This window comes from Tachypleus tridentatus, chromosome 9 (genome assembly GCF_004210375.1).
Source record: "Tachypleus tridentatus isolate NWPU-2018 chromosome 9, ASM421037v1, whole genome shotgun sequence".
NCBI lineage: Eukaryota > Metazoa > Arthropoda > Merostomata > Xiphosura > Limulidae > Tachypleus > Tachypleus tridentatus.
Window position 1 is genome coordinate 102,809,503 of NC_134833.1, and position 25,615 is coordinate 102,835,117.

At 34.6% G+C, this 25,615-nt stretch overlaps 2 protein-coding genes across 7 annotated transcripts; both read right to left on the bottom strand.

Moving 5' to 3' along the window:
- Window positions 1–767: 767 nt before the first annotated feature.
- Window positions 768–25,239, bottom strand: LOC143225922 (uncharacterized). 6 transcript variants are annotated; one of them, XM_076456161.1, is made up of 2 exons: window positions 25,145–25,239; window positions 768–5,176 (listed from the first exon to the last, which is right to left on the bottom strand). In XM_076456161.1, the coding sequence occupies exon 2, from the start codon at window positions 5,129–5,131 to the stop codon at window positions 2,687–2,689; it is 2,445 nt and encodes an 814-aa protein (XP_076312276.1). In that variant the 5' UTR covers window positions 5,132–5,176; window positions 25,145–25,239; the 3' UTR covers window positions 768–2,686. The 6 variants fall into 6 exon arrangements, with proteins under 6 accessions (XP_076312276.1, XP_076312282.1, XP_076312279.1 ...); XM_076456167.1 differs by lacking the exon at window positions 25,145–25,239 and adding an exon at window positions 17,768–18,065; XM_076456164.1 differs by lacking the exon at window positions 25,145–25,239 and adding an exon at window positions 17,713–18,065.
- On the bottom strand, window positions 8,808–9,689 carry LOC143227443 (protein FAM200A-like). Its single transcript, XM_076458890.1, has 2 exons — window positions 9,413–9,689; window positions 8,808–8,920 (listed from the first exon to the last, which is right to left on the bottom strand). The coding sequence occupies exons 1-2, from the start codon at window positions 9,687–9,689 to the stop codon at window positions 8,808–8,810; spliced, it is 390 nt and encodes a 129-aa protein (XP_076315005.1).
- Window positions 25,240–25,615: the final 376 nt, after the last annotated feature.

Below are 25,615 nucleotides of genomic sequence, written 5' to 3' on the forward strand. Positions count from 1 at the left end.
TAGAGCACAAATTCATGTTTCGACAACGAAATATTACAAATACGTGCTAAAACTAACCGGTGAAGGAATCATGAGAACAATTTTGTTGAAGCGAATGTGATCACAATCTTGTCACAGCCTTAGATCTGTTTATTATTTTTTCAGATGTATTCAGACAAAAGTGATAGTATTCCTGTTGTAAGGATGATTGTTTTGTAGTATCTTTATTTTCAAATGGCTTTTTCAAGTGAGACTGGTGCCATCCATGTCACAACCCTGTTCATGTTTTATTATTATTATTGAAGTGGTTTATTGAGAAGACGATGATTGCATCATTTTCGCGGCCTTTTTTCTGTTCTTTATTTTGTTCAGGTATCCATGTTACAAATTTTACCTCATCTTTCTTCTGTCAAGTTCAAACCGAGGTGAAAGCTTTATGTCACAGATATGCTAGTTCTTTTTTACGAAAACGGATACTTTTTATTTAAATTATTTAATCTTTCCCGACTTTTTAATCCAGTTAAAAATGATTTTCAAACCACGCGTATAAATCTAGGTATCTTTATCCTTTTGTGGAATATACGTAAAAATATTAATATGCAAGAGCAATCAGTCAGTTGTCTTACAGAAATTTGTTAAGATTGTACTGTCGTCATTATGCTCAAGTTGAATGTCACTCTAGGGCAGATATGAAAACAAATGTGAAGCCTTACAAATTCACTAGAAAATTTCAATATTTTTTTCTTAAAATAATCACGAAAATAAGCTTAAAAATAGAAGCGTCACTACGTTCGAAAACATTAAGTTTATTACACACACAAACAAGAACGTTTACAGAAATATAAATTCATTAAAATTTACACTTGACTGGAATATTACTAAAAATAGGTTCGCTTTCTTCGTACTTTTAGAAAACTTTATTCTTGAAATTACCGTTACTTCAAAAACCATTCAAATTTTAGTGGAAAAAGTAATCATCTTTACAGTTTGTTACAGATTTAAAACAAATTTAAGAATCTTAAAGAAAAATTCATACGTTTACCAGACACCTGGAGTAGGGTAAAGATCTTATCGAGGTGAGATAACATGACATATTTAATATTTTTAGATACAAAATACCTCTATAAAAATGAATTTGACGAAATAACCTTTGAATACTGTTTTATTGGTACTTTTTCATGCATTTCAAAAGACTATTTTACAATGATAAGAAGGAAAACAGCATAATGACTAATTACTGTTTTCCGACATTACACACTCACATGACGTTTTTTAGTCAATTAAACAGAAATTATCATTTTGAGAAATGAGATAGTTGTGTGATTCATCGATACATGGTCCGAAACGTTAAATAACTGAGACTTCGTTTAACAAGTGTACCGGCAGTAATGTTATTTCAAGAGTTTACAGTATACTGGTTTTACAGAATACAAACCATCGGCGTTTTTTTTTTTCCTTTTTTAGAATTACTTAGAAGAACATACAAGTAAGTAAACAAACAGTTAACTACATTGTATACAATTTCTCCATATTTCAGGTTCAAGCAAATTAACATTTAACATATATGGAAAGATCATACATAATCGACATATTCGTTAAAGTGTCGAGAATGTATTAAGTCAAGTATAGTTTATAATTAAAATATATACACATTTATAAAATATCTTAAAACAAATTCCTTGTAGTAAAAAATTATTTGATTGGACGCTCACGTATTTAAAACTTCTCTGATGTTTAAAACAAATCGACAACAGTTCGCTTGGAAATATTCTTATAGTTTATTTCAGAGACTCGCGTTTTTTATGTACTTTTTGCCATACGAATTTTACGTCTAACCTTAAATTGAAAATGTTTCTATAATTGTTCAATGGCGTCATCACAGAACCCGACTGGATAGCTACCCAATATTTGAACAGTGTGAATTTAAGGGAAAAATGAAACCAAAACAGCAGCAGAACAAAATCTGTCAATCATCAATATCTGAACACGAGCTCCAATGCTCTAATTCCAACAGCAACAAAATTCATTACAGGATTGGTGAATACACGATGGTACAGATAGTTAAATAGCCATTTTGCTTGATAGTTTTACATGATCTTCTCAGTTGTCATAACAGAAACAAAAGAAATGCAATGCGTCTCTTCAGTCTAAACAATAATTTCTGAATAACTCCACTCCAAAAAACAATAATAATACAACTTTACACAAGAAAACAAAGACGGATAGTTTGTGACTTTCAAATATAAAAATAATCAAAACATATGGTTAGAAACTAACAAAAGTACAAGTTGCTTCACTATATCAATTTCAAGGTTTAAAAAAACATGTAACAAATTCGAAAAGATTTTTTTCCAGTGTCAAACAAAATACTAAACGTTTCGGGACGAAAAAAAAACTATACATTAATATAATCCGTGGTGAGGTTAATAAATTTAACAAATGCAACCTCCATTATCAGCTCTTCAACTGTCCCATTTTAAATACTTCAGTACCGATTCACAAATAATAAAACAAAATTGTTACAATATATTTATTTATCACAATACTTCACTTAAAATTATTTAAAACTGGCCACGCCTTTTATACGTAAGATAATTCTCCGATATATCGTTATAAACTGAGTTCGACAAATTAATTTACCGAAAATAAAAAACGTTACATTTGAAAAGTATTTTTAAAAAGTTCACAGTCGCCATCACTGAAAAAATTATCGATGTGAAGAAGTAGCAGCTGGGGTGCTGTTGGAATGTGTCAGTTCCCTCTGTATAATATTCTGATGGCTGTTTTGATGTGACGATACAACAGTTAGCGAAGTCAATCCTGAACATGTTCCAGAGTTGATGGTGCGACTCCTGAAAGTGGATAATTTTGGAAAAACAGAAATAAATCTTTGTTGAAGACTTGTTCGAACTTTTGGAATGCACGAGAAAGCGATGAAAATGAACAATCCTTGCAGAGTATTAAAAAAAATAAATAAGTACCATAAAACTTCAATATCAATGTAACCAGCAAGAAGACCAATAATCCAAGTAAGACCCATTAGAAGAGCTAATCGTGAATACAAACGAAAGTTCTTTCTGTTAGACTTCATCTGGTTCTTAGTTATATTAGATGATGTGGTAACTATCATTCTAGCACTCCATACAAAAAAAATCATGTTAGCCAACATCACCAGTCCTAAAGGAGCAGCAAAGAACAACGATAAGGCTCGCTTATGTCCAAACCAGCATTGGTAGATTCCAAATCCTGGTTTGTAGTTCTCTGGTACATATTCTAACTGTTCAATGATGGTCGATAATATTACTAAAATAACTGGACTCAACCAAGAGTAAAGAGAATAGCCTATAAACTTTGGCCATTTGTTCCCACTTGAAACACGTAGTTCTTGCGTAGCACTTCTAAGAGTACTCCAAACATCAAAAGCCAATGCATTCATCCATAAAAAGGATGCTAAAAAAAAGTAATAAGTCAAGATAGCGACAACAGTACATGCTAAAGGGGAAAGAATGTTTAACTGGCCGACGACAAAACAGAAATAAGCACAAAAGAGAGCAGAAGCTAAAGATACCAGGTTTCGTCCCGAAAGGTTATGAAGATCTGAAATCATGAGAAACACCACAAAATGGAGAAAGAGGCAAATAATAGAAATTCCAAGGCCAATTATAGTAACATAACCCATGTAAATAGAAAATTTTCCCTCGTGCACTGAACTTTGATTCAGATAATGTGCGCACACGAGTAAACTTCGTTTGTGGATAACGTAAGATGATTTGTTATACACATGCTCGTATTTCGGGATGTAAACGCTTTGATTATTCAATAAGATATATTCGTCTTCGTCAAAAGAAACCTTGATACAACTGAGAAAATCAGTTCCATAGACAATGGACTGGTTTGTGGTAGCCGGTGGTAATTTTGAAGCAATTTCGGAATTGTTTTGATGTAATGATGTACAGCGATTCTTAAGAGTTACATTGGTTGTGAAACAGTCGTTGTTTACGTCTGTCTCGCTGATCATAGTCGTTGTGACTGAGTTTTGGTCAAAGGTCGATGACGGCTGTGCTTTTAACGCCACACACTTACCATTTTGGGGTTCATACCAGGAAAACCCACACACGATATTTCTGCATTTCCTGAAGAATGGGTCAAATATTTCTCCATTTCTGCAGAGTGTTACTGTTCCAACAACGCTCCCTGAGTGTTCATTGACGTCAAGCAGCATGGAAAAAGCACGTGGATAAAAAGTACGATACATAACAATATTAGACTCAATTTTGGAACAAGAGAGTTCAGATAAATTCACGTGATTACAGAGGGCGCAGTGAACATTTCTATAGGCATTATCTTCATGATATACTACACTGGTGTAATAACTGCATTTTTCTTTCACATCAGAGATGTTCCAGTTCCATGCACATTCAGAAATCAGATTACGAACGCATGGTCTAAGGTTGGGCGTTAAGTCGTCAGGCATTTGAAATTTAACAGAACAATCATAAAAGCGTAACTTATCATCATCTCCATCTAACCATATGCCCCATTTCGAATCGTGGTACTCTAAATTGTCGCGTACGTATTCGAAAGTTAAGTTTTGTCGATAGATAATATAAAAATTTAGAAAGGGACATTTTAACAGCAGTTTCCATAACACCATATCATAGCTTGTATCATCATTACAGATAGCACAATAATAGTTTCGATACGTCACTCCTGTGTTGGGATTAGTCACTGGAAGGTGTCTAATCGGATCATACTGGTCATCTGAAATAGTGTTTTCACAACTCTTACGAATCATTTGATCTCCTTGCCATTTAGGTTTGCATGTAGCTCTCAGAAACACTCCAGTATATTCATCTTTAGAAATACAATGCCATGGACTATCTTGAGGTTGTTGTCTAACGGTCTTAGCATCAAGACAACAGTCTCTATAAACAGCACATTCGTTGTCACAATAACAGCTTTCTGAAGTGGAAGTATTATTCGAATTCCCAGAGTTATACGTAAGGCATGAATTTAAACATGAAGGTCCTAAACGATTTATTTCATCGAAAGTTACACTGGCTAAAGTTACTGTTAATACGACATGCAGAAACGTAGTGAAGAAGTTTCTGTCAATAAACATATTTATTATTAGCCTTACAACAGACGACATGTGTGGGAAGCGTTCCTAGACGGTTTGATATTTTGCGATCATGGCCTAGAAAGAAAGAAAGAAAAATAAATACATGATACCTTGTGTTAACAGTATATGAAACAGACTTGTTATTAGATAAACTAGCTTCTACGCATGCACAAAATCAAAGCAAACAAGATAAAAAAATGATAAAGGTTATATACCCAATCCTTCCTTAACCAGAACAAGCATTTCTTTACACGATAAGTTTTAAAGTTGATAACCAATTTAGTGCACGCATGTTTTGTGATAACAATTTAATCAGAGATAAAATAAAATTAACAGATTTAAATAAAACTCCATTTTTCAACTGGACCACTCATTTTCATAGTGAAAATAGTGCATTAAATAGGTTATCTTCAAGACCATTCAATAACGATGATGATGATTTTCGTATAGCAAAGCCACAAAGGGCTATCTGCTCAACCCACCGAGAGGAATCGAACCCCTGATTTTAGCGTTGTAAATCCGGAGACATACCGCTGTACTAGCGGGGGGCCCATTCAATAACACTTGTTTAAAACTTAATATGTACACTTAAAAACTGTAAATGGACAATAAACGTTAATCAACAAAGCAAAAGGTAAAGATAAAAGATACACACAGATTATACTTGCACATGATGTATGAATTAAGTGATTTGGAAGAACAAAAAATCCATAAATGTTAAATTAAACACAAATTATGACCATGGAAAGTATTCGAATAATTATCACATCCCTCGTGTAAACAATGGATTAACCCCAACAAGCACATTTGACGTCATTTTAGCATACAAAAACTACTTTAGTATCTTGCAATAGCATTCGAATGTGTAAAATACTTTTTAGCAATGACGTATTTATGTAGAAGCTAGAGGGAGCTCCGCCCCAGGACCCATAGTCATAATAAGGGGCCTATTGATAATTTTATTCTATGTAAAATTACATGGGACGTAAGGCCTACAAACGTTATTATTCCTAAGGCCCACACAACCTTATTTTCTCCAATGCTTTGTAACAAATGATAAATATTAAAAGTAGGTTAAATTACAAAACAACCTGAAGAAATCCAGAGGTCCACGCTCGTGTGTGTGCGCGCACACACACACATTTGTTTTGCAAATACACCGAGTTATAGTAAAGAATCGAGAAATTCATTCTGTAGATAAAGGATATAAATATAAACGAAACTAGAGGTTTTTTACACTAAATGCCACTCTTAGGCTTCATAAATCCTCCATAGCACTAAGGATTTTAGATTAAAAACTATCCTAAATGTTACTGCTTGACTAAATCAAAAACAATAATACTGTTATCTAGACCTAAGCAACTATTATTCCATAAAAGAAAACAAGTGTCCTAGATTAACACTAAAAGGAAAAAAACCAATTAAGCAAGTTGCTTATTCACAAGATTACACATGAAAATAAAAACTACATAAGGGTTAGCTGCGCTTATTCGTTTCTAAGTTTAAACTGATGGCTACAAGGAAGCTTACAGAAGGACACGCGCAGGAATTTAAATTTGCCCGCTATCAGAAGGGGAGGAATGAACACACACACACACACATTTCATGAATCGTATCGTATCTTGCGCGAACTTTCTTCTGTACATCGTTCTAATTCCCTATGCGAATATCACGTTTACAAGACACGACGTTCCGGCTCATTTGACGTAACAGAATACAAGTTTGAACGAGAACTACTTGTACCTGAACTATTTATATACTGTGGTTGCCGCTTATCTTGAAATTCTCAAGCGACTCGCATATACTGGTTTTGATTATAACAATTTAAGTTTTTTTCTGGAACCTTTTCTCACACTCGTGATTTTATGAACTTCAGTGGGTTATTTGAATATTCGTATACGTTCAAAGCATTTTTTTACGTTGGCATGAATTGATTTCAAGTTAAATGTAATAATTATAAACGGGCTTAAATGCATCTTAACGTAGAGAAAAGTCTGTTTATAATTTTAAATATTAATTTACCAACGTAATGAGTCTTAAACAACAAGTTAAATGTAACTTAATTTTATTATTAAAGTATTTTACCAGATTCGAAAAGTTTAAAAAACTTATTTTCGAGCTATGTTATGAACCTGTTCCTTATATTGGGAGTGAAATTCAATTAACGATGAAAGGCTTGTTTGTTTTGGAATTTCGCACAAAGCTACTCGAGGGCTATCTGTGCTAGCCGTCCCTAATTTAGCAATGTAAGACTAGAGGGAAGGCAGCTAGTCATCACCACCCACCGCCAACTCTTGGGCTACTCTTTTACCAACGAATAGTGGGATTGACCGTCACATTATACATCCCCACGGCTGGGAGGGCGAGCATGTTTAGCGCGACGCGGGCGCGAACCCGCGACCCTCGGATTACGAGTCGCACGCCTTACGCGCTTGGCCATGCCAGGCCTCGATGAAAGGCACTTTTATATATCTCAGGCATTTCGTTAATTTTCAAAATGGCCCGGCATGGCCAGGTGGTTATGGCGCTCAACTCGAAATCTGAAGGTCCTGGTTCGAATTCCCGTCACACCAAACATGCCCGCCCTTTTAGTCATGGGTGCATTATAATGTTACGATCAATCCCACTATTCGTTGGTAAAAGAGTAGTCCAAGGATTAGCGGTGGATGGTGATGACTAGCTATCTTCCCTCTAGTCTTACACTGCTAAATTAGGGACGACCAGCGTAGATACTCCTCGTGTAACGTTGCGCAAAATTCAAAACAAACCAAACTTTTCAAAACAGTCATCGTTTAAACACACCCAACCAACATTTCACCTTGATAAAACTAGTCTTAATGAAAAACGTCCTTATTGAGTTTACCGGAACGAAGGAAATGTTAAAATTAAAAATTGAACATAGTTAGTACAGTTGGTCTGAACTGTGTAGGGAATGAATTGATCACACACTTTTAAACCAATTTCTTATTCAAGAAAAAGAAATATTTAATTATTGTTTGTTTATTGTTTATATTTAAAATAGTTCAAGTTTGTTTGTGTTTATCACACAGATATTTGTTTCAGATGTTTTGCGTAAAGCTAATAAATAAATAAGGGATATTTGCAAACAGTTGTCCTCAAGATTCAATTCCGTAATCTAGAAGGAAGGCCGCTAGTTAATAATACATTCTTACAGTTCATGGGTTTTCCTTGAAGATTCGACAGTTATAATATAGTGCAGCGTATTCCAAACTTTCTCAGTTCACTGCGCCCTTAGTGTTATCACCATGTTTTTTAAGGCGCCCCCAGGCAAAAAGAAAAACCTAACAGTTCCATTTATTAAGTAGTTAGGCCCAAACAACTTATTACTAATATGTATTTATGTCATAACAAATTAGTAGCCGTTTGAAAGAATAATACACGTAAACTGAAAGTAAAAACAATATTTTATTTCATTTTTAAATAACCACAATTACTAATGGGATGTGTGCGCCTGTTGGACACTGCACAGCTTTTCAAACCTTCGAATCACATTGGATACCGCCACCCTCATTTCCTGTCCCACACTGATTTACATGGCACTTGCTTTTTATCACAGCAACCGCCGAAAACCTAGTTTCGCATAGATATGACGTCGCAGATGAAATTAGGATTCGCTGAGCTTTAGCAGCGGATATTCATCTTTCACCGATATCTAAAACTCAGTTCCATGCTGCCAAATTTTGTTTTAAAAAGTCTTCTCACAAGACAGATCAATAAGATCTTCTTCTGCAGAAGTAAGTTCAGAATGGGGCTTTAGCTTTGAATGGGTCTTGGATCCATGTAAAATCTCCATATCTTCTGAAAAATAATTTTCAAACCATTCACTGAGTTGTGTTAGGTGTTCCTCAAAAATAGATTTTAATTCGTAGGTTAAATCAACTTCATTGGATGTAACAAACTGTTGCAACAGCGGGAAACAGTCTTTGATACCTTCTTCATCTCCATAGCACTAACTTTTTTCTGGAGGCTGAAACCTTCTCTGCGAGTTTCAGAATGTGTGTGTTGTTTCCCCACAGAGAGATTCAACGCATTAAGTTTTTCAAAGAAATCGTACAGATATGCTAATTTTGACAAAAAATTAGTATCCAAGGAGTTTTTAGCACATTCGTGTTCTTCTTCTTTGAGATTAAAATTCCTGTGGTAATTAGTACATTCCCATGGGAGAGCCATTGCGAGCTACGGTAGTACAACAAAAAGATGTGTGCTTAGATCTCATATCCTCACAGTTGTTTTTAAAAAACCTCGCCTTCTGTGACCGAGTTCTTATGAAGTTCACCACTTTTAACACACTTTCCAGGACTAGATTCAGTGGAGGACTCGAGTGTTTTGATGCAAGGGCCTCCCTGTAGATTATGCAGTGGATCCACAGTGCATTAAGAACTTTGCTTCGTACGAGTGCCTGCAATACTCCATAACAGCCGAATATAGAACAACCATCATCGGTACAGACACCAACGCACTTAGTCCAGTCTAAATTGTTTTCACACATGAGAGTGTCAAGGATCTCAAACAAGTCTTCATACTCTTTGCAAAAGAGAAGATCTTCCACAATTTTGTCACCGTCCATGAACCGTGTGTAGCAAATCAAATGAGCATCCTTGTTACTGTAACCCGAATTCCTTTCTTTTCATTTCTTCAGTTAGCTGATCGTTGAGGTCTTCAGGCATGTATTGGATTCTACGACTGATAGTACTGTTGAACAAAGGCACCTTTGAAAGCAGTCTTCCCCCAGATTCACAAATCATAACGTTCACCATATCCCCTGCAGCCGGTAAAATCAATTCTACTGCGATGGTGTGAGGCGTTTTACATTTCGCCACTCTATATGCCACCTTGTATGATGCTAGCAAAGCATTGCTTGATAGCGATGCTTGTTTCAAAAATGTACCTTTTTCTTCTTTCAATTATTTTAACTTTTTGGTAAAATAATCACGGGATTTACTAGCCATGTTAGGATGAGTGGTCTGTAAGTGGCGTTTTAGTTTATTTGGAAGCATGCACTCTGAAGCCAAACCATTTAGACATAATACACACTGCAAACATTCTTCATGAGTAACATCTACTGAAATAAAACCAAAATCTAGATAACTATCATCATATTTCCAATATTTTTGTTTCTTCACAACTTTGCCACTGGTCTGTGGTTCACCATCCTTTTCTTTACTCCCACACTTTTTATTAGTGTTCAAGAATCTTTCTATTTTTATGTACAAGGACTAAAATTCAACGAAATAATTCACTGAACTTTGCTACACCTCGCAAGCACTTGGTCACAATACCCTTCAGTTATTTCGATTACTGACGGATCCGAAGAGTCGAGAGGTATTTATACAAAATATAAGAAACAAGAAAGTTACTGGCGTAGAAGAAAGTAGAAGTAAACAAAACATATCTCAAACATTTGAAAACGTCATCGAAAGGAACGTAGCGCAATCTAATGTTAAAACTGTGAACTATCTCGAGGTGGTAGTTCGCGCGGTGTTCGACAGATGTCGATATCGCTGTGTTTTCCTCGAAAATTTGAAATATCCTGCGTCGCACAGTTTGAGAACTACCGATATAGTGCATTCATGGCCCCGAAATACGGAACGTGTCTTTATGGCAAGGGGGCACCAACCATTATTTTATAGTGTGATTACGCTAATCACTACGTCACACTGAGCAAAAACATATTAAAGCTGTTGTATGTTGGGTTTCAGCAATTTTGGTGATTTGTTCTCGATTTTCTTCGCAACTTTACCTTATTTGATATTCGCTAACATGCGTGTTTTGAGTTTGATAAATAAATTGTGCATGTATAGAAGCAAGAACTAGACAACAAGACAAACACCATGCTATCATTACAAGTGAACACAGACCTTTACAAGTGAATAGTATCTTATTCAATCATATGCTATGTATTTTATAAGGTCCTATTACAATTTTTTTCGCTAGGTTCGACGCCTACATAAGACATTAAGTGTGTGGAGTTACTCAACGCAGAAATCAAGTAGTCAAGTTTAAACCTTCCAAAGACTACAAAACAAAACTAACAGTAGAAAAAGGAGTTTGTTTGTTTGTTTATGAACGAGGGTAATCTATACTCCCTAATGTAGCAGCCTAAAAGGAAGACAGCTAGTCATCACCACCCACCGCCAATTCTTGAGCTACGCTTTTACCAACGAATAGTAGGATTGATTGTAACATTATAATGCCCCCACGGCAGAAAGGGTGAACATGTTTATTGTAACGGAGATTCGAACCCATGACCCTCGAGCGCCTTAACCATTTCGCCATGCTGGACCCGAAAAAGGAGTAGGAAAAACGATGGATAAATGAATAAAAAATAAAACGTCTTCTCAGAAGATGTTGGATAACTTTGTCTACCTTCAAATGTAACACCTTTTCACCAAGTTGTTTTGTAAAACGAGATTTTTTGGGTAGCAATGATTTATTAACATGCCATGCGACAAGTTTGTGAACTTTCGAGTAAGATTAGCAATTCGACAAAATATAACTCATCAAAAAGATTCAAATTTGCATAAAGATTAGCTTCAACATAGAAGCCCTTGGTCCACACTATACGAGTGTACCACAAAGCTTAATATAAATAACCACAGGTGTTAAATAAGACTAGCAAAAGCGGAACTTTACATTCAAAATCTGTACATAATATTGTTTCAATTAAGAGTAACGTAACCATCTTCAACTCTTTATCCTTTTCACACTTCAAGTGCTGTGCTCAAAGTCCTTGAAAAATTTACCTGTAAATTACGAACCCCGATTTTTCGACGGTCAGCCAGTGCATCGATTTTCTACCTCTTTCAGCTAAATAGATATAACAAAATATCATGATTTCACAAAATGGAATATAAAGAAATATACATAACCCATACCCTAATCATAAGTGTATTATAATAACTTATGAGTGAAAGCAAAGATGGATGTAAAATGTTAACTGAACTATACTTATACGACCAATGCCGATGTGACCTTTCGACGAAACTTAGGTCTCATCCGGTCGCCGAGATACGACAGACAGCTGGAGATGGGAAATATAAACGTCATTGTCAATATGACATCACCCCTAATACGACCAAGGGAAATGTGTTTTCAACTACATTATGAAAGTGATTTGTGCACTCTGTTGTTTCGTAAACTCAACAAGTTAATAACGTCTGGAAAGTTGTTGTGTGAACTTTAGAATTAAAACCCCTTATGTAGTTCCACCCATGTTCTGGGCGGGTAATTCCACGAATGGTTGGTAACAGGAAATAGTGTCCTGCTTGAACAACAGATTAGCTTACTAACCAAGATGTCAGGTCAAAGCAACTAATACCACAAATGCATACTAGTTATTATAGCTATAATAAATAAACGTAGTATTCCAGTGTACGAGCTTTTCCTCGGTGAATATAAAGTGCGTTCAACCAACAGTATATTTGAAGAATACACGTTTTTCTAATTTCACTAGGAAGTTCTTGTACACAAATCCACCACCTTACAGACTCCCACAGTCTGCGTTGACAGTTCTGTAGAAAAAAGGGCTAATTATGTGATTTCAATGTTATTTTGTTTGTTTTTACACAAAACTACAAAACGGGCTATCCGTGCTGTACACACAGATAGTATCGAAAGTCGATATTTAATGTAAGACCTCAGACATACTCTATTATTGTTAGCTTAAGGATTACAAAAGAATATTGGATAACACTGCCATACAAATTATTACTGTTTTAAATGAGATGCTACTAATAACAGATTTTATTAATTCGAAGCTTGCGTCATGTTTATGTTACCATAAACATATAGTATAGGTGTCTATACTATATACATGTTGTCTTTATTATTTAATGTTATGAATAATAGTGCACGTAATAAAAAAGTTACTTTTATCGTAAAGTACGTTATTAAAAATTAATGTATACACACTTTTTAACATTAGGATAATTGCGATTGGAGATCGAAATCGGAACAGCTCTGAATACTAGAAACATTTCTTTCTAAACTTCGCCTAATACTAGATAAAAAGGTGGTGTTACTGTTGCTAGAATACTTTATTAGGAGTTAAATGCCACTGGAATAAATTTCGGACCAGACGGTCAGAGGGTCAGTCACGTTTAGCTGGTAGAAGCAGAAACTTAAACTTATACATCACGTTCTATGTCTTTTAATCAGTAGTATTTGAATCTTTATTCCTTTCTTAAAGAGCAGAGTAATTAGCGTGTTTGACTGCAAGTCAGATATTGCGTGGTTCGCGTCCCCTTACCGCTCAAAAGATTTGCATTTCACATTTTGGGGTCGTGAATGTGTTATTCGAGCGACACTAAAACCATACTGTCCGACTGAGTAGCCCACGAGTTAGTTAGCTAATCTATCACTTCAAAATATCTTATAAAATCTAAAAGGATTCTACACATAGATAATAAGTACACCGAAATTTGATTGAGGTAAGTAAAAAATAGGCACAGAGGGATTTTTATATGAATTTGAATATTTTCCAAGATGCGTATGTTGTTTAATCCTTCAATTAATTAAAATAATCAATTTATACCCTCTAGTACAAAACACGTTCTCAGGTCTATTTGTCTTTTGAGTGAAAGCATATCCAGGTTAATGCGCAAATTATGTGCATTTCTGTTGGAAGGGTTATAATATTGGTTACACAAAGCAAGTCTGCACGAGACTGTCTCTTATCTACTTTTAACAGATACAGCTAGGCCGCATATTTTGTTTAAACCATCATCGTGCTCCAAGTTGAAGAAAAATACAGCCTGGCTATCTGATGAACGAATATATGATGTAAAGTCTTATCAATGCTGTAATTGTAGCCACTAGTTTGACCAACAAATTTGATTTCATTCCTTTAAATCGCACACCTCGAAAAACCTCTTAAGAAATAGTGCCGAAAAAGGAAGTCTGCCAAAGAAACCTAGAGGTTTCATTATAATTTTTTTGTCTAAATTACGAACAAGACTTGGCCAACATCTGTCACATTTATGTGTTGCACCTATGAAATACAACCACTGTAGTTTACAATGTTGGAACACAAATCAAAACAGCAGATTATTGACTCGCTTACTTTATTCACTTTACATATCATGGTACCCATTTAAATATTTTTAGTAGTAGATTTTTTAAAGGTTTTTCAAAACACAATGTAAATAGCATGCAACATTGTAACAGCACACATACTATTACCTTTTGTTTCTGTACGAGTTACCAATTAAAACAATTTTGGGCTTTCACATCCCGAGCTATTTACGAATCGATATATAAATTATTTTTTAAATCATCATCTAAAATAGTTAACATGAAAACAACAACAAAAAAGAAACTGACAGATTCAACTTCAAATCTTTGCACGTAGTCTACAATTTAATAAAAACTGAAAAAAAAACCTCGATAACTCACCACGTATTATAAAGTACACAGTGGACAGATTAATGGCCTCAACCGATGGTCAGGCCAGCTGGAAACTGTGGGTATTGCTGCTTTTAGGAGTATTCAGTACAACATTGACGGCCTGCCCCAACAACAAATGAACACCATCTGTAAGCACTGGGCACCATGAGTCATTACTTGCATCTGGTCGTTTTGTAATGATTCCAAATTCATGCACAGCTATTGCCGGCAACCTGGCCTACCCCTTCCAGGGGTCATTCAACTATTCCGACTCTCCTGAAGAAACCTTCCTACAAACATCACATTTCCACTACAAATACCTCACAACTCCAGCCTTCAAACTACCTATACTCCCTTGAGCCCATGTGATGTTTCCTAGAGCGAGTTTTACTATTAACACCTTAACTTCTAAGTCTCTATCACTATATCAGGTCGTTTAGTTAGTACAGTCTTGAGAGATAACATGAATTGTGATACAAGATCAGTGTATAACCCCCATTTAACGCCAGATTAAGCCCCCTTTTCAAATTTATAGTTTTTATCTTTCTCAGAACCGTCCCTTCTTAGGAAGCTCGAAATTTCCTTAATGTCTGTCAATTACGTGTTCCTCCGCAAACTAACAAGCCTTAACAGCAAACCACTCTAGAACTTTCAACACCTGATTTTACCTCCATGTGTACCTACAAAGTTCATACCCACATCCTTCGAGAATGATGTATTCCAGCGTTCACCTGGAAAAACATTCTGAACACTTCTCAACTTCGCCTACTTTCCACGTAATTAAGTTAACTGGGCTATGGAACTAGCCCATACACTGCTCTGTGGAAGACGCTCAGACGACTCCACTCGCTAGATGTCTCCACTCTTCAGTTGGCGATTTTCGACATTTTCTCTGTCGACGTTATTAAGCCTACAATACTCCCTGTGCAACCTTTCTTTGATCTTGCTTAATTTCTCTATTGTCAGTTCAAGAACAAACTTCCAACAAATGTTGAGCATAATCATTTAGCAAAGAAATCGAGTATAAAATGATTGCCACAAAATCCAAACCCGAACTTCATACAAAAAATGTAGGTGATTTTAAACTGTATATTTCACAAAAGTATTAGCGGTACTAAAGACATCTCTGAACATAGCCTCAAAAACATTTGAATCGAATTACACCAGAGACCTTGAGGATACAATGACACAAAAAAAACCAGGCTGTTACTGATACCAAATGAAACGACATTAAACACCAGCATTAAAGAAACTTGCACATCATTTGTGTACTCATTTTGTACGTTTCCTGCGAGATTAATTTCCAGCAAGTACAAATCTACTTCTGTAACATTAAAGCAACGTGTAAAGCTAAAATTGCAATAACATATACTCTCTCTCTATCTCTCTTACACACTCAGCAGCGATCTAATTTTGCCTATTCTCTGTTAACAACAGATTATTATTTTGTTTATACATGAAATTATGATTGAAAAAAAAAAATGAACGTATAAACAACTTTCGGTACCGCATGTTTATGTTAATTAGTTTGAACCCTCTTTCATCAGCAACGTTCCAGCGAAATTCATTCTTTTATTGTCAAGCTATTTTACTGGCATAACTACCAGGATTTAATAAGAAAAACAGTGTAGTATGTTTATTTTTTTTAGCAATACGCAGTTATAAATATCAGATACTTTGTACCCACGTGAGATGTTTTTCTACTTGCCATACACGGAAAGAAATTCTATCGCTTACCTTCACAAATCAACTGAACATTACTACAGGAAGGTAAATAATTGTTTGTTTTGGTTGTTGATTTGTGGTTACCAAAATGTTCTGGTATAGTTGTTATGATTTGACCTACATATTGGAAGATCTTTGAAAATGGATTAAATAAGTAACTTTTTGTAAGTAGCTATCTCCCAACTTCAGACACATGCACTGATTACTTGTCTCAACTGTTATTACAATTGCTCAAACCAACCTCTCTACAACAGGATCACCAAGATCTCAACATATAGAATGATGTAATCCAAAGACAAACTAAGCACATAATAACACCAACAGATTTCCGGATCCAGTATTTGGAACGTCACGGACAGCTGGAATCAAAGACACAGCACGGAATAAAAATCAGCACATTAAGCCTCCTACATTCACGGAGTTTCACATTAGAAGAGCTAGCCACTGTCCTGAGTTGCTACGCCGTAAAAATATAGCTTGTACTCTTTAACTGTGTAACAATCTTGTGTTCTATTAGCTACAAGTTCAAGTTGAAAACAACAGCTGTAGGCTAACACAGGAGAAACACAGAAGTGTTAGCTGAGACATAGTATTTATTAAAATTTATAAAATCCACATTAACATGATAGTGTTAGTAAATTAAAATAATTTATAAATTAAAACACGGCATAAAAACTATGTTAAAAATTAGCTCTGATGAAATTCATTTTCTTCACGTACTATACTATTGAACCATTCAAATTACATTATAAAAAGGTTCTTAACATAATTGTAAAATTAAACAAAATTTCAATTGAAAATAGCGAGTAATATGGTGTTAAAAACATGCGTAAAACGGGTTTATATCGCTAAAATAATTGTACAAATATGTTATAATTCACATACCTGTTAATTGTCTTTGTTTTTGGAAAACTACACGAGGGCTATATGTACTATTCGCCCTAATTTAGCAGTGTAAAACTAGAGGGAAGGCAGCTAGTCATCACCATCCACCGCCAATTTTTGGCTACTCTTCTACCAACGAAAAGTAGGACTGAACGCGCCACAACTGAAAAGGCGGGTATGTTTGTCGCGAGCAGGATTCGACCTGGCTATGCTGCTAATTTACAAACAACCTATTCCAAAGCTCAAACTCCATTATCAACTTGTTTTGTACCATGTTCTCAAATATTTTAAAAAGAAGAGTCCATAAAAACTTAAACTAAATATAACTAAGATGAATACCTCTTATCACTTTCAATGAGTTGTTTAACAGAACATTTAACATAATTTCTCAGGTTTTCAAATGACGTTTTACATTTCCACTATTAATTTTGGTTAAAATGGTAATCGATAAGTTATTATTTTTGTTATGATGGTGCAAAACTTCTAACTTTTAATATTGATTAGAATATTAACATTCAACTACAACCTATACAAGTTTCGCTCGCACGCACACACAGAAAAAATCTTACAAGGACTACATGTATAATTTGTCTTACCTCTCCCATCACGTGGCGTGAACTATTTGAGTCTAGAAACGCTGTAAACACTCACCATGGTCCAATAACTGAAAACAAGGTTAGCCGCTGCGCAAAATCTGCCCCTTCCTCGGACAGTGTAATGTCACGCAGTGAAAAGTAGGGCTAATGCCTTGCACAAGTTGATTAATACCAGAGTTTCATGACGACGAACTCACATTGAAACTAATAAAGTTTAGAGGCGGATTTAATTGGTAATGGAAAAAACTTCTTTACAAGTTTAACATGGTGAAAGATGTACAATGTTTTGTTATTATGATTATCTCAGTCGTATTGTGTTAGCTTTTCTCTGAACCACGGAGGGTCACGTGGACCTCTTCCTCCTTCCTTCGCGGATATTAATGAAGTATAACTGGCAAATTCTGGCTGTATTAGTACACGTGAGTCATGGTTTGTACCCCGCGCATATCTTCAACCTATGACCCATTCAAGACCATGTACGTTATACATGACCGTCTAATCGTCACTAACTCCCGATTCGATTTGCGATACAGTATTTCACATTGCGAACAGTTCTAATGATGAAGCTATACTTCCACTGTTTTAAGCAGTTAGTTGTATATTTACTCAAAATACTTTTTCTCAATACACACATAACTTAACTTAGTGATACTTTCTATTGCCAGCAGCAGATGGCCTCATAAGCAGAGCGTAATTGAGAAGTACTTAGGGCTACTTCCACTACGTTTGTGGTAGATTATCAAGACGTGTAGCACGCAGTTTTACTTTTATGGATGTAATTTTTTCTTAAAATAATGTATTGTGTTACTTTGGAGTGTTTGCATATTTTCATATCTATGCAGAAATCTGTTTATGTTGTTCTGGAGACTATCTTTGGAACTGAAAGTTATGAATATTGTACTGTTTGTAGTTGTTTTAAGTAACGAAAGAGCCATATTCCTTCATGAATGGCTCGCGTATTCCATACCTAAGCGTGTTTAGGTTGTGCATATTTTGGTAATATTCTTTGTTTTTCCTCTAGTTTTACCCGTCATATTACTAACACAGCTGGTGCGTTGCCACAACATTGCCCTAATTTCATGTGTGTGTAAATTAGTTTTGAAAGGTGGCTCTGGGAACAGAACTACTCCAGTTTTGATCGCCACACCATATTTTTGGCAGTAGTCGGTTATTCTGTTCAATTGCTATTGTAAATGTGTAGCTGATATTGAAGAACGGACGAACGTTTCTAGAGTGTCACATCACCCACAAAATGGGATGCGAAATTTGGATCGTTTTAAAGACTTGTGGCCAAACTAACACACATAATGAAGAGTTAACTACCCTTCCCTGGGAAAGCACCTGCATCAGGATTAGATTACTTTAAAATTTCATCCATATCAATTCTGCACTTTTTTTCCCCAAACATTATGATAACCAGCGGTTAATATCGCGTGGAAATTCGATTTCCGACGTACGAGACCTTACACTGTTATGCCATCGTATCTCTCTCTCTCGGTGTTTGGGTATATATATTTTGTATACCCAGGAGGGTCAGGTACAACTAGACCTATTCCTCCTTCCATTACTTTGTTGGAATGGACTGATTAATAGTAAGTAATAACATAACTTAAATTGGTCCTTTTCAGGACAATGTCCATGTATTGTGGCACATGTATAGTTATTATTTTGCTCTATCAGCAGAATGTCAAGTTTGTTGGTGGCACTTTTTTTTAATTAATATTTATTATAATATCAATTGACTGGGGAGAGATATTTAGGATTAACTTCATCATGTATGAAGTACCTATCTTGTTCCAATTTTTATCGAAGTACATTATTGTACTATGTAGGAGTCTATCTGGTACGGTTGGTATGTTCGAATATTTGTGAATGAACTGAGATGATATAGTTCTTGGAACTCTGTATGTTGTTGTAAGGAGTGTGTTTTAGATTGTTTGTAGTTTGGTTTTAATTATTTTACTGCTTACACTTATCCATGCTGAAGCTGCATAATCTATTACTGGTCTAACATATGTTTTGTATATTTTTAGTAAATTATCTGTAGATGATCCACTGTTTTTACCAGTTAGTCTCCTAGCATAGTTAGTTCTTCGCCAGACTTTATTTTTAATTTCGTTGACGTGATTAATCCAAGTTAATTTTGAATCATAGGTTAGACCTAAAAATGTTGCCGATGGGGCAGTCTGAAGTAGTGTGCCATTCATATATAATTCTGGCTGTTGTTTTTTTGTGTTTTGTCAATTTCATAAAGACTATTAGTTGTGTTTTTGCTGTGTTTATTTTTATTCTATATTTTTGGCAGTATTCACTTATTCTATTTAGTTGCGGTTGTGTGTTGCCATCGTATGTTCCATTTGAAATCATTGCTAGAAATTGGCGCTCGTCTGTTCCGCCTACACAAGTGAAAAGTTTGTCAAGAAGTAGTTTTTACTAAATCATACTTCATACAATTAAATACACAAGTATTCAAGCAAGTTTTGTGCGCTACTGACAGGGTACTCGACCGAAAAACGCGTGTTTGAAGAAGACGTCAGCACTGATAGCCTCGTTTTCTAATTTGTGGGACAGTGACCTTGGTGGCATGAATTTAGTGGTTTTCCCGACGGCTGCTAAACTGCAAACAGTCACACACTAACACACACACACACACACACAAAACACTCAAGTATTCGTTTTTCCCGACTTGGAAATTTTATTGTAATGGTGACGACACCACTTCTTGAAGTTATGGAGACAACAATACCAATGCTGATGTGTACTTGAAACACCGTACTTTTAGTTGAATAAATATGACGTCACAAAAATAATTTTATCGTGAAATTATAAACCTCATAGCGGTTTTTGAGACTACTTAGCAAAAATCATAACAGTTTAAGAATTACACAAAGAAAACACTGGACACAGAAAATGGACATTGCCACGACAATGAAAAAATTGCATATAAAACATACACTAGTCCACGGTGGATATCGAACCCATATTAGTAATGTGTGGAGCTCTGAAGCTTACAGATGGAGGGAAAACAAGTTGTGATTTCCAAACTGAGCCTTGAACTTTATAGTAAAATAAAAGGGCATGATAGTAAACCCGGACTTGAAGTATGGGAGGTGGAACACAACACACCTGCTGGCAGAGTTATGTATTGATTTGGGTCAACGTTTTATGGTGAGCTTGTTTTAAATATTGTGGTAATGATACACGCATGTTAACTCTGGCTTCGTATTATTAGCATATTTTAATACAACATACGAATTCGTGGTTTCTGTATTATTAGATGTTGAATATTTTGTTTTTATTAAAAGGTTAAATCTAACAAAAATATAATATCACTCCTTCACACACAACGGTTCATGATAAAAGCCGAAATAGTCGGTTAGATTGAAACCTTAACAAGGAAGTACGATTATGATAATTATATAAAACTACCACACGGCCATCTTTCTTAGATAAATCTATCATTTGCAAGATGTATTTTTAAGAAAAATTCACTTATCTCTGGTCTGAAGAGCATGTGAAAACATTAAATTCATTTAAATAATTGTGACAGAAGTACATCACTATGCAAGATGCTGTAAATCATTTTACTGTAATTTTAAGTAGTTATTTAATTGTTATGGAGACCAACCCGACCAGTTACACATTTTTTACCGTCAGATATTAAAAATAATTTGCTTCGATGAAGCCAAAATTCCTCAATATTCCTTATAAACGCACTGAAATTATATGCGATCTTTCTACCTACAGAGCATTTTATACAGAAACAAACGTTTTCAAATTCTTTTAACATTGGCAACACTTGTAAATTTGTCACGCATAACTATGAAAATTGTCGAAATAAAACTGATTTTCAAACACGAGCTGTAATACGTTAGATTAGTAAACACTCAACCAAAATACGTGTTTATCTCAGAGCAACAGCTTTTTTTCTCTCTCTCTCCTGGGATTTATTTTAAAACCATCCAATAGTCATAGGATGACACGATTAAAAAAAAAAAAGCAACACAAAAAATACGTATTCGAGATGTTCCTTATTTTATATTATTAAAACATTTCCTGGTGGTCTTGGTACAGAGTTAGTCGTTTCCAGTTTGAGTTCGTATAGTATTTGTAGGTCACTAGCGCGTACGTTCAAACATTGTGACTTAGCCTCCAACTGAAAATTACTTTTAGTTGTGTTTTATAACCGTTGCACCATCCCTAGACCTTGACCAAAGTAGGTCAAGGAAAAGGTCAGCAACATTACGAGAATTACTAGCACGTACTTGAAAACAGCTAGGAAACAGTGAAAACGTGGTTAAAAGATTTATCCGTCTTGTCCTGTGAGTAAAGTTTGGTTTAAACAACTGTTGTTCGACTGTTTCACTCCTCATTGCTAGACTAGTTCTACCGTTTATGCAATTTCAATCCACCTCATGTCATCGCTAGATAATACATTCTTCCTTCAAATCAAGGGGCTTAGAGACCAGTAAATGCGTATTTTTTAAAAATAAATACAACATTTTTTAATATTATCCACCTGATTTTTTTTTCTCACCGATCATTTCAACTTTTAAAGAGTTTAATGTTAACAATTTGCAAGAATGGGACACAGAATATATTTTAGTCAGTAACGTTTGAAAAATCAAAAATTGTAAATTCAAGTAAACAGTCGATTTTATCAAATAAAAAAAAATTCACAAGAAATGACAATTTAACTAAACAACACTACTAACATCGTTCGGGGAAGGTAGGTAGCCTAACCTAGCCTACCAAACTCATGAAACAATGCATTCTAATCTGTACAAGTAAGAACATGATATATTTAATTAGATATACTCACTTACAGACTGATTTTTTAAATTATGATTTTGTTCTAATGATAGCATTCTGTAATCGGAATTTGACAACAATCTGAAACATCTCATTATAACCTTTTTTTCTAACGTTAACCTTAGAACATTACATCCTAACGATAAGAATAATTACTTCACTTCCTCAAACTAAGTTTGCTTCCTTTGCTTATCAATTAAACACTTCATAGCAAATATCCGTTTGGAAGTATAACGATAGCTGAGCGGGCGTAAATAGAATAAACGGTGTTGATACAAGTACGAGATCTAATAAATATAAAGAAACTAACATATCAAGCACACTATATCTACTACATCCAGGGTGGGCAAGGCCTTTCACAAAATACCAGGGGTCAAAAAAGCTTGGTTATAATTCCAGCCCGAGTTCTTACGTATCATGAAAACCCTGCGTTTACTTATAGCAAAGCCACATCGGGCTATCTGCTGAGCCCACCGAGGGAAATCGAACCCTTGATTTTAGTGTTGTAAATCCGTCAACTTACCGCTGTACTAGCAAGGGGGATAAGAAAAAACACAGTTTGTTCAAGTGCGTCGGAGTTGTGTTTTTGTTTCTGCGAGAATTCAGAAGGAAGAATTTTCTAAAATATTAATTTGAATTTATATGAATTTTTAAAGCAATGATATTTTACTGCTAATGACAACACAGATTAATTAGAATAATTTAAAATCATTCACGCTACATATTTAGTATAGGATCGATATAAAAGCAGAAATATTTTATTAGAAACCCGTTCACACCTTCCAACGTTTGAAGTTCAACCTATAAATTCAAATTAAAGTTTTCGTTCTCTGTCAAAATGTTTTCTGTTCTGTACCTAGTAGTACTGTACGCCTTTTAAAATCCCTGCAGTAGAATACCTAACGGTAAGAGGACATTCGTAACTTTTCGCTTTTTCTCAGAATATAAAAATTATGATGAATAAAAACAGCTTTATAACAGTTTACCAAACTTCAATACGCATTACACTATTTTACACCCTAAAGAATGACTACATGGTTACCCCGCTATGAAATTTCTACAAGGCATGTTACTATAGCTTGGTATATATAAAACAAACATCAATAAATAACGTGTAAAGCTCAGGGTTAGTTTCAATATTTGAAATTTATTCATAAAATAATTATGAGTTGTTATCTAAAAAAAACCTTTATAAATGTACTACACGACTAGTTTTAAAAAAAACCTTTAAAAATGTACTACACGACTAGTTTTAAAAAAAACCTTTAAAAATGTACTACACGACTAGTTTAAAAAAAAACCTTTAAAAATGTACTACACGACTAGTTTTTAAAAAAAACCTTTAAAAATGTACTACACGACTAGTTTTTAAAAAAAACCTTTAAAAATGTACTACACAACTAGTTTTAAAAAAAACCTTTAAAAATGTACTACACAACTAGTTTTAGAAAACCTTTAAAATGTACTACACGACTAGTTTTAAAAAACCTTTAAAATGTACTACACGACTAGTTTTAAAAAAACCTTTAAAAATGTACTACACGACTAGTTTTTAAAAAAAACCTTTAAAAATGTACTACACAACTAGTTTTAGAAAAACCTTTAAAAATGTACTACACGACTAATTTTTAAAAAAAACCTTTAAAAAGGTACTACACGACTAGTTTTTTAAAAAACCTTTAAAAAGGTACTACACGACTAGTTTTTTTTAAAAAAACCTTTAAAAAGGTACTACACGACTAGTTTTTTAAAACCTTTAAAAGGTACTACACGACTAGTTTTTTAAAAAAACCTTTAAAAGGTACTACACGACTAGCTTTTTTAAAAAACCTTTAAAAAGGTACTACACGACTAGTTTTTTTAAAAACCTTTAAAAAGGTACTACACGACTAGTTTTTTAAAAAAACCTTTAAAAAGGTACTACACGACTAGTTTTATTAATACGATGAAAAGACTTTAACTTAAAATCATTTACACTTTACTCTTTTTTGTTGTTGGTTATATCGTTTTTTCCGAAAGTCCGTTGTAACTTGTAGTTTTATAAACTCTCAAAATGAAGCAACAAAATCACAATGACAGAATCCACAAATTATTAGCTACTGCACTGTATTAAAATTTACTGTAATTTAGCAAACATTCCTTTTCATGAAGCTGTTATTTTGAAACGAGTTATTACTTCACTCGTGCAAATATCTATCATTTCTTCCCTTCCAATTATTTCTAGTGTATATACCGCTGAAATAAATGTGTTACTATTGACTGCAATCAAACAGACCTTGATTACTAAGAAAAAATAAAATGAGAGACAGTAAATGTGCCTAATGGTGGGGAAACTATGAAGTTCATAATAACCTAAACGTGATTCAAAAGTTGTTTTCAATTGCATAGCTACACTAGAAGTTAAACTTCTTACTTCCCCGAGACTCACACTGTCAACTATATTACAGGGAACACCATTTTTCCCATCACTATACTAGTGTATAAATGTAGTATTGGTACGAACTAGCCTGACCATGAACAGGATTATCGATAGTACTACAAAACAAAACAGTCAAGAAATAGAGATTGTCATTTGTTAGCAAATGTTAACTCATTATACTATATTAACTTTGTAACTTACCTAAAGAATTACATCCACACTACCACCACCTTCGCCTGTGTACAATCCACTGGATAGTTAATTAGTTAAGCACGTGATCTTCAGCGCTAGTCGTCACGTGACTCAGGTGCCCTTTTCTTTTTTTTTCGCTTTATATTCAAATATCTTCCTACCCTAAACACACAATGTGTAGGCTTAGAGGATAAAAAAATGAAACATATGAGAACTGACTTCATTTTCGCTCATCCGAATTTAGTGAAGAGACAATATTTACAAATCGTTCACGTAGTTACTTTGTACATACTAAGTTTGCAGTGCAAGAGACAAACATCAAGGATCTAAAATAGTTGTTAGGGTTAAACATAATGTTTTAGTAACAGACATTTAAATTTATTTCTAACATATAACTGTTTCTACACTTGTTGTTTTTGCTAATATATACTCTTATTTCAATTTAGTTGTATGTTCCTAATATGTGAATCCGAAGCCCAA

Excerpts from the sequence above, each read along its gene's own strand:
- LOC143225922 (XM_076456161.1), bottom strand. The coding sequence starts at position 5,131 with ATGTCGTCTGTTGTAAGGCTAATAATAAATATGTTTATTGACAGAAAC.
- LOC143227443 (XM_076458890.1), bottom strand. The coding sequence starts at position 9,689 with ATGGACGGTGACAAAATTGTGGAAGATCTTCTCTTTTGCAAAGAGTAT. Across the intron at positions 8,921-9,412 it reads ACTGAATCTAGTCCTGGAAA|AAGATATGGAGATTTTACAT; the intron begins GTGTGTTAAAAG and ends ATTATTTTTCAG.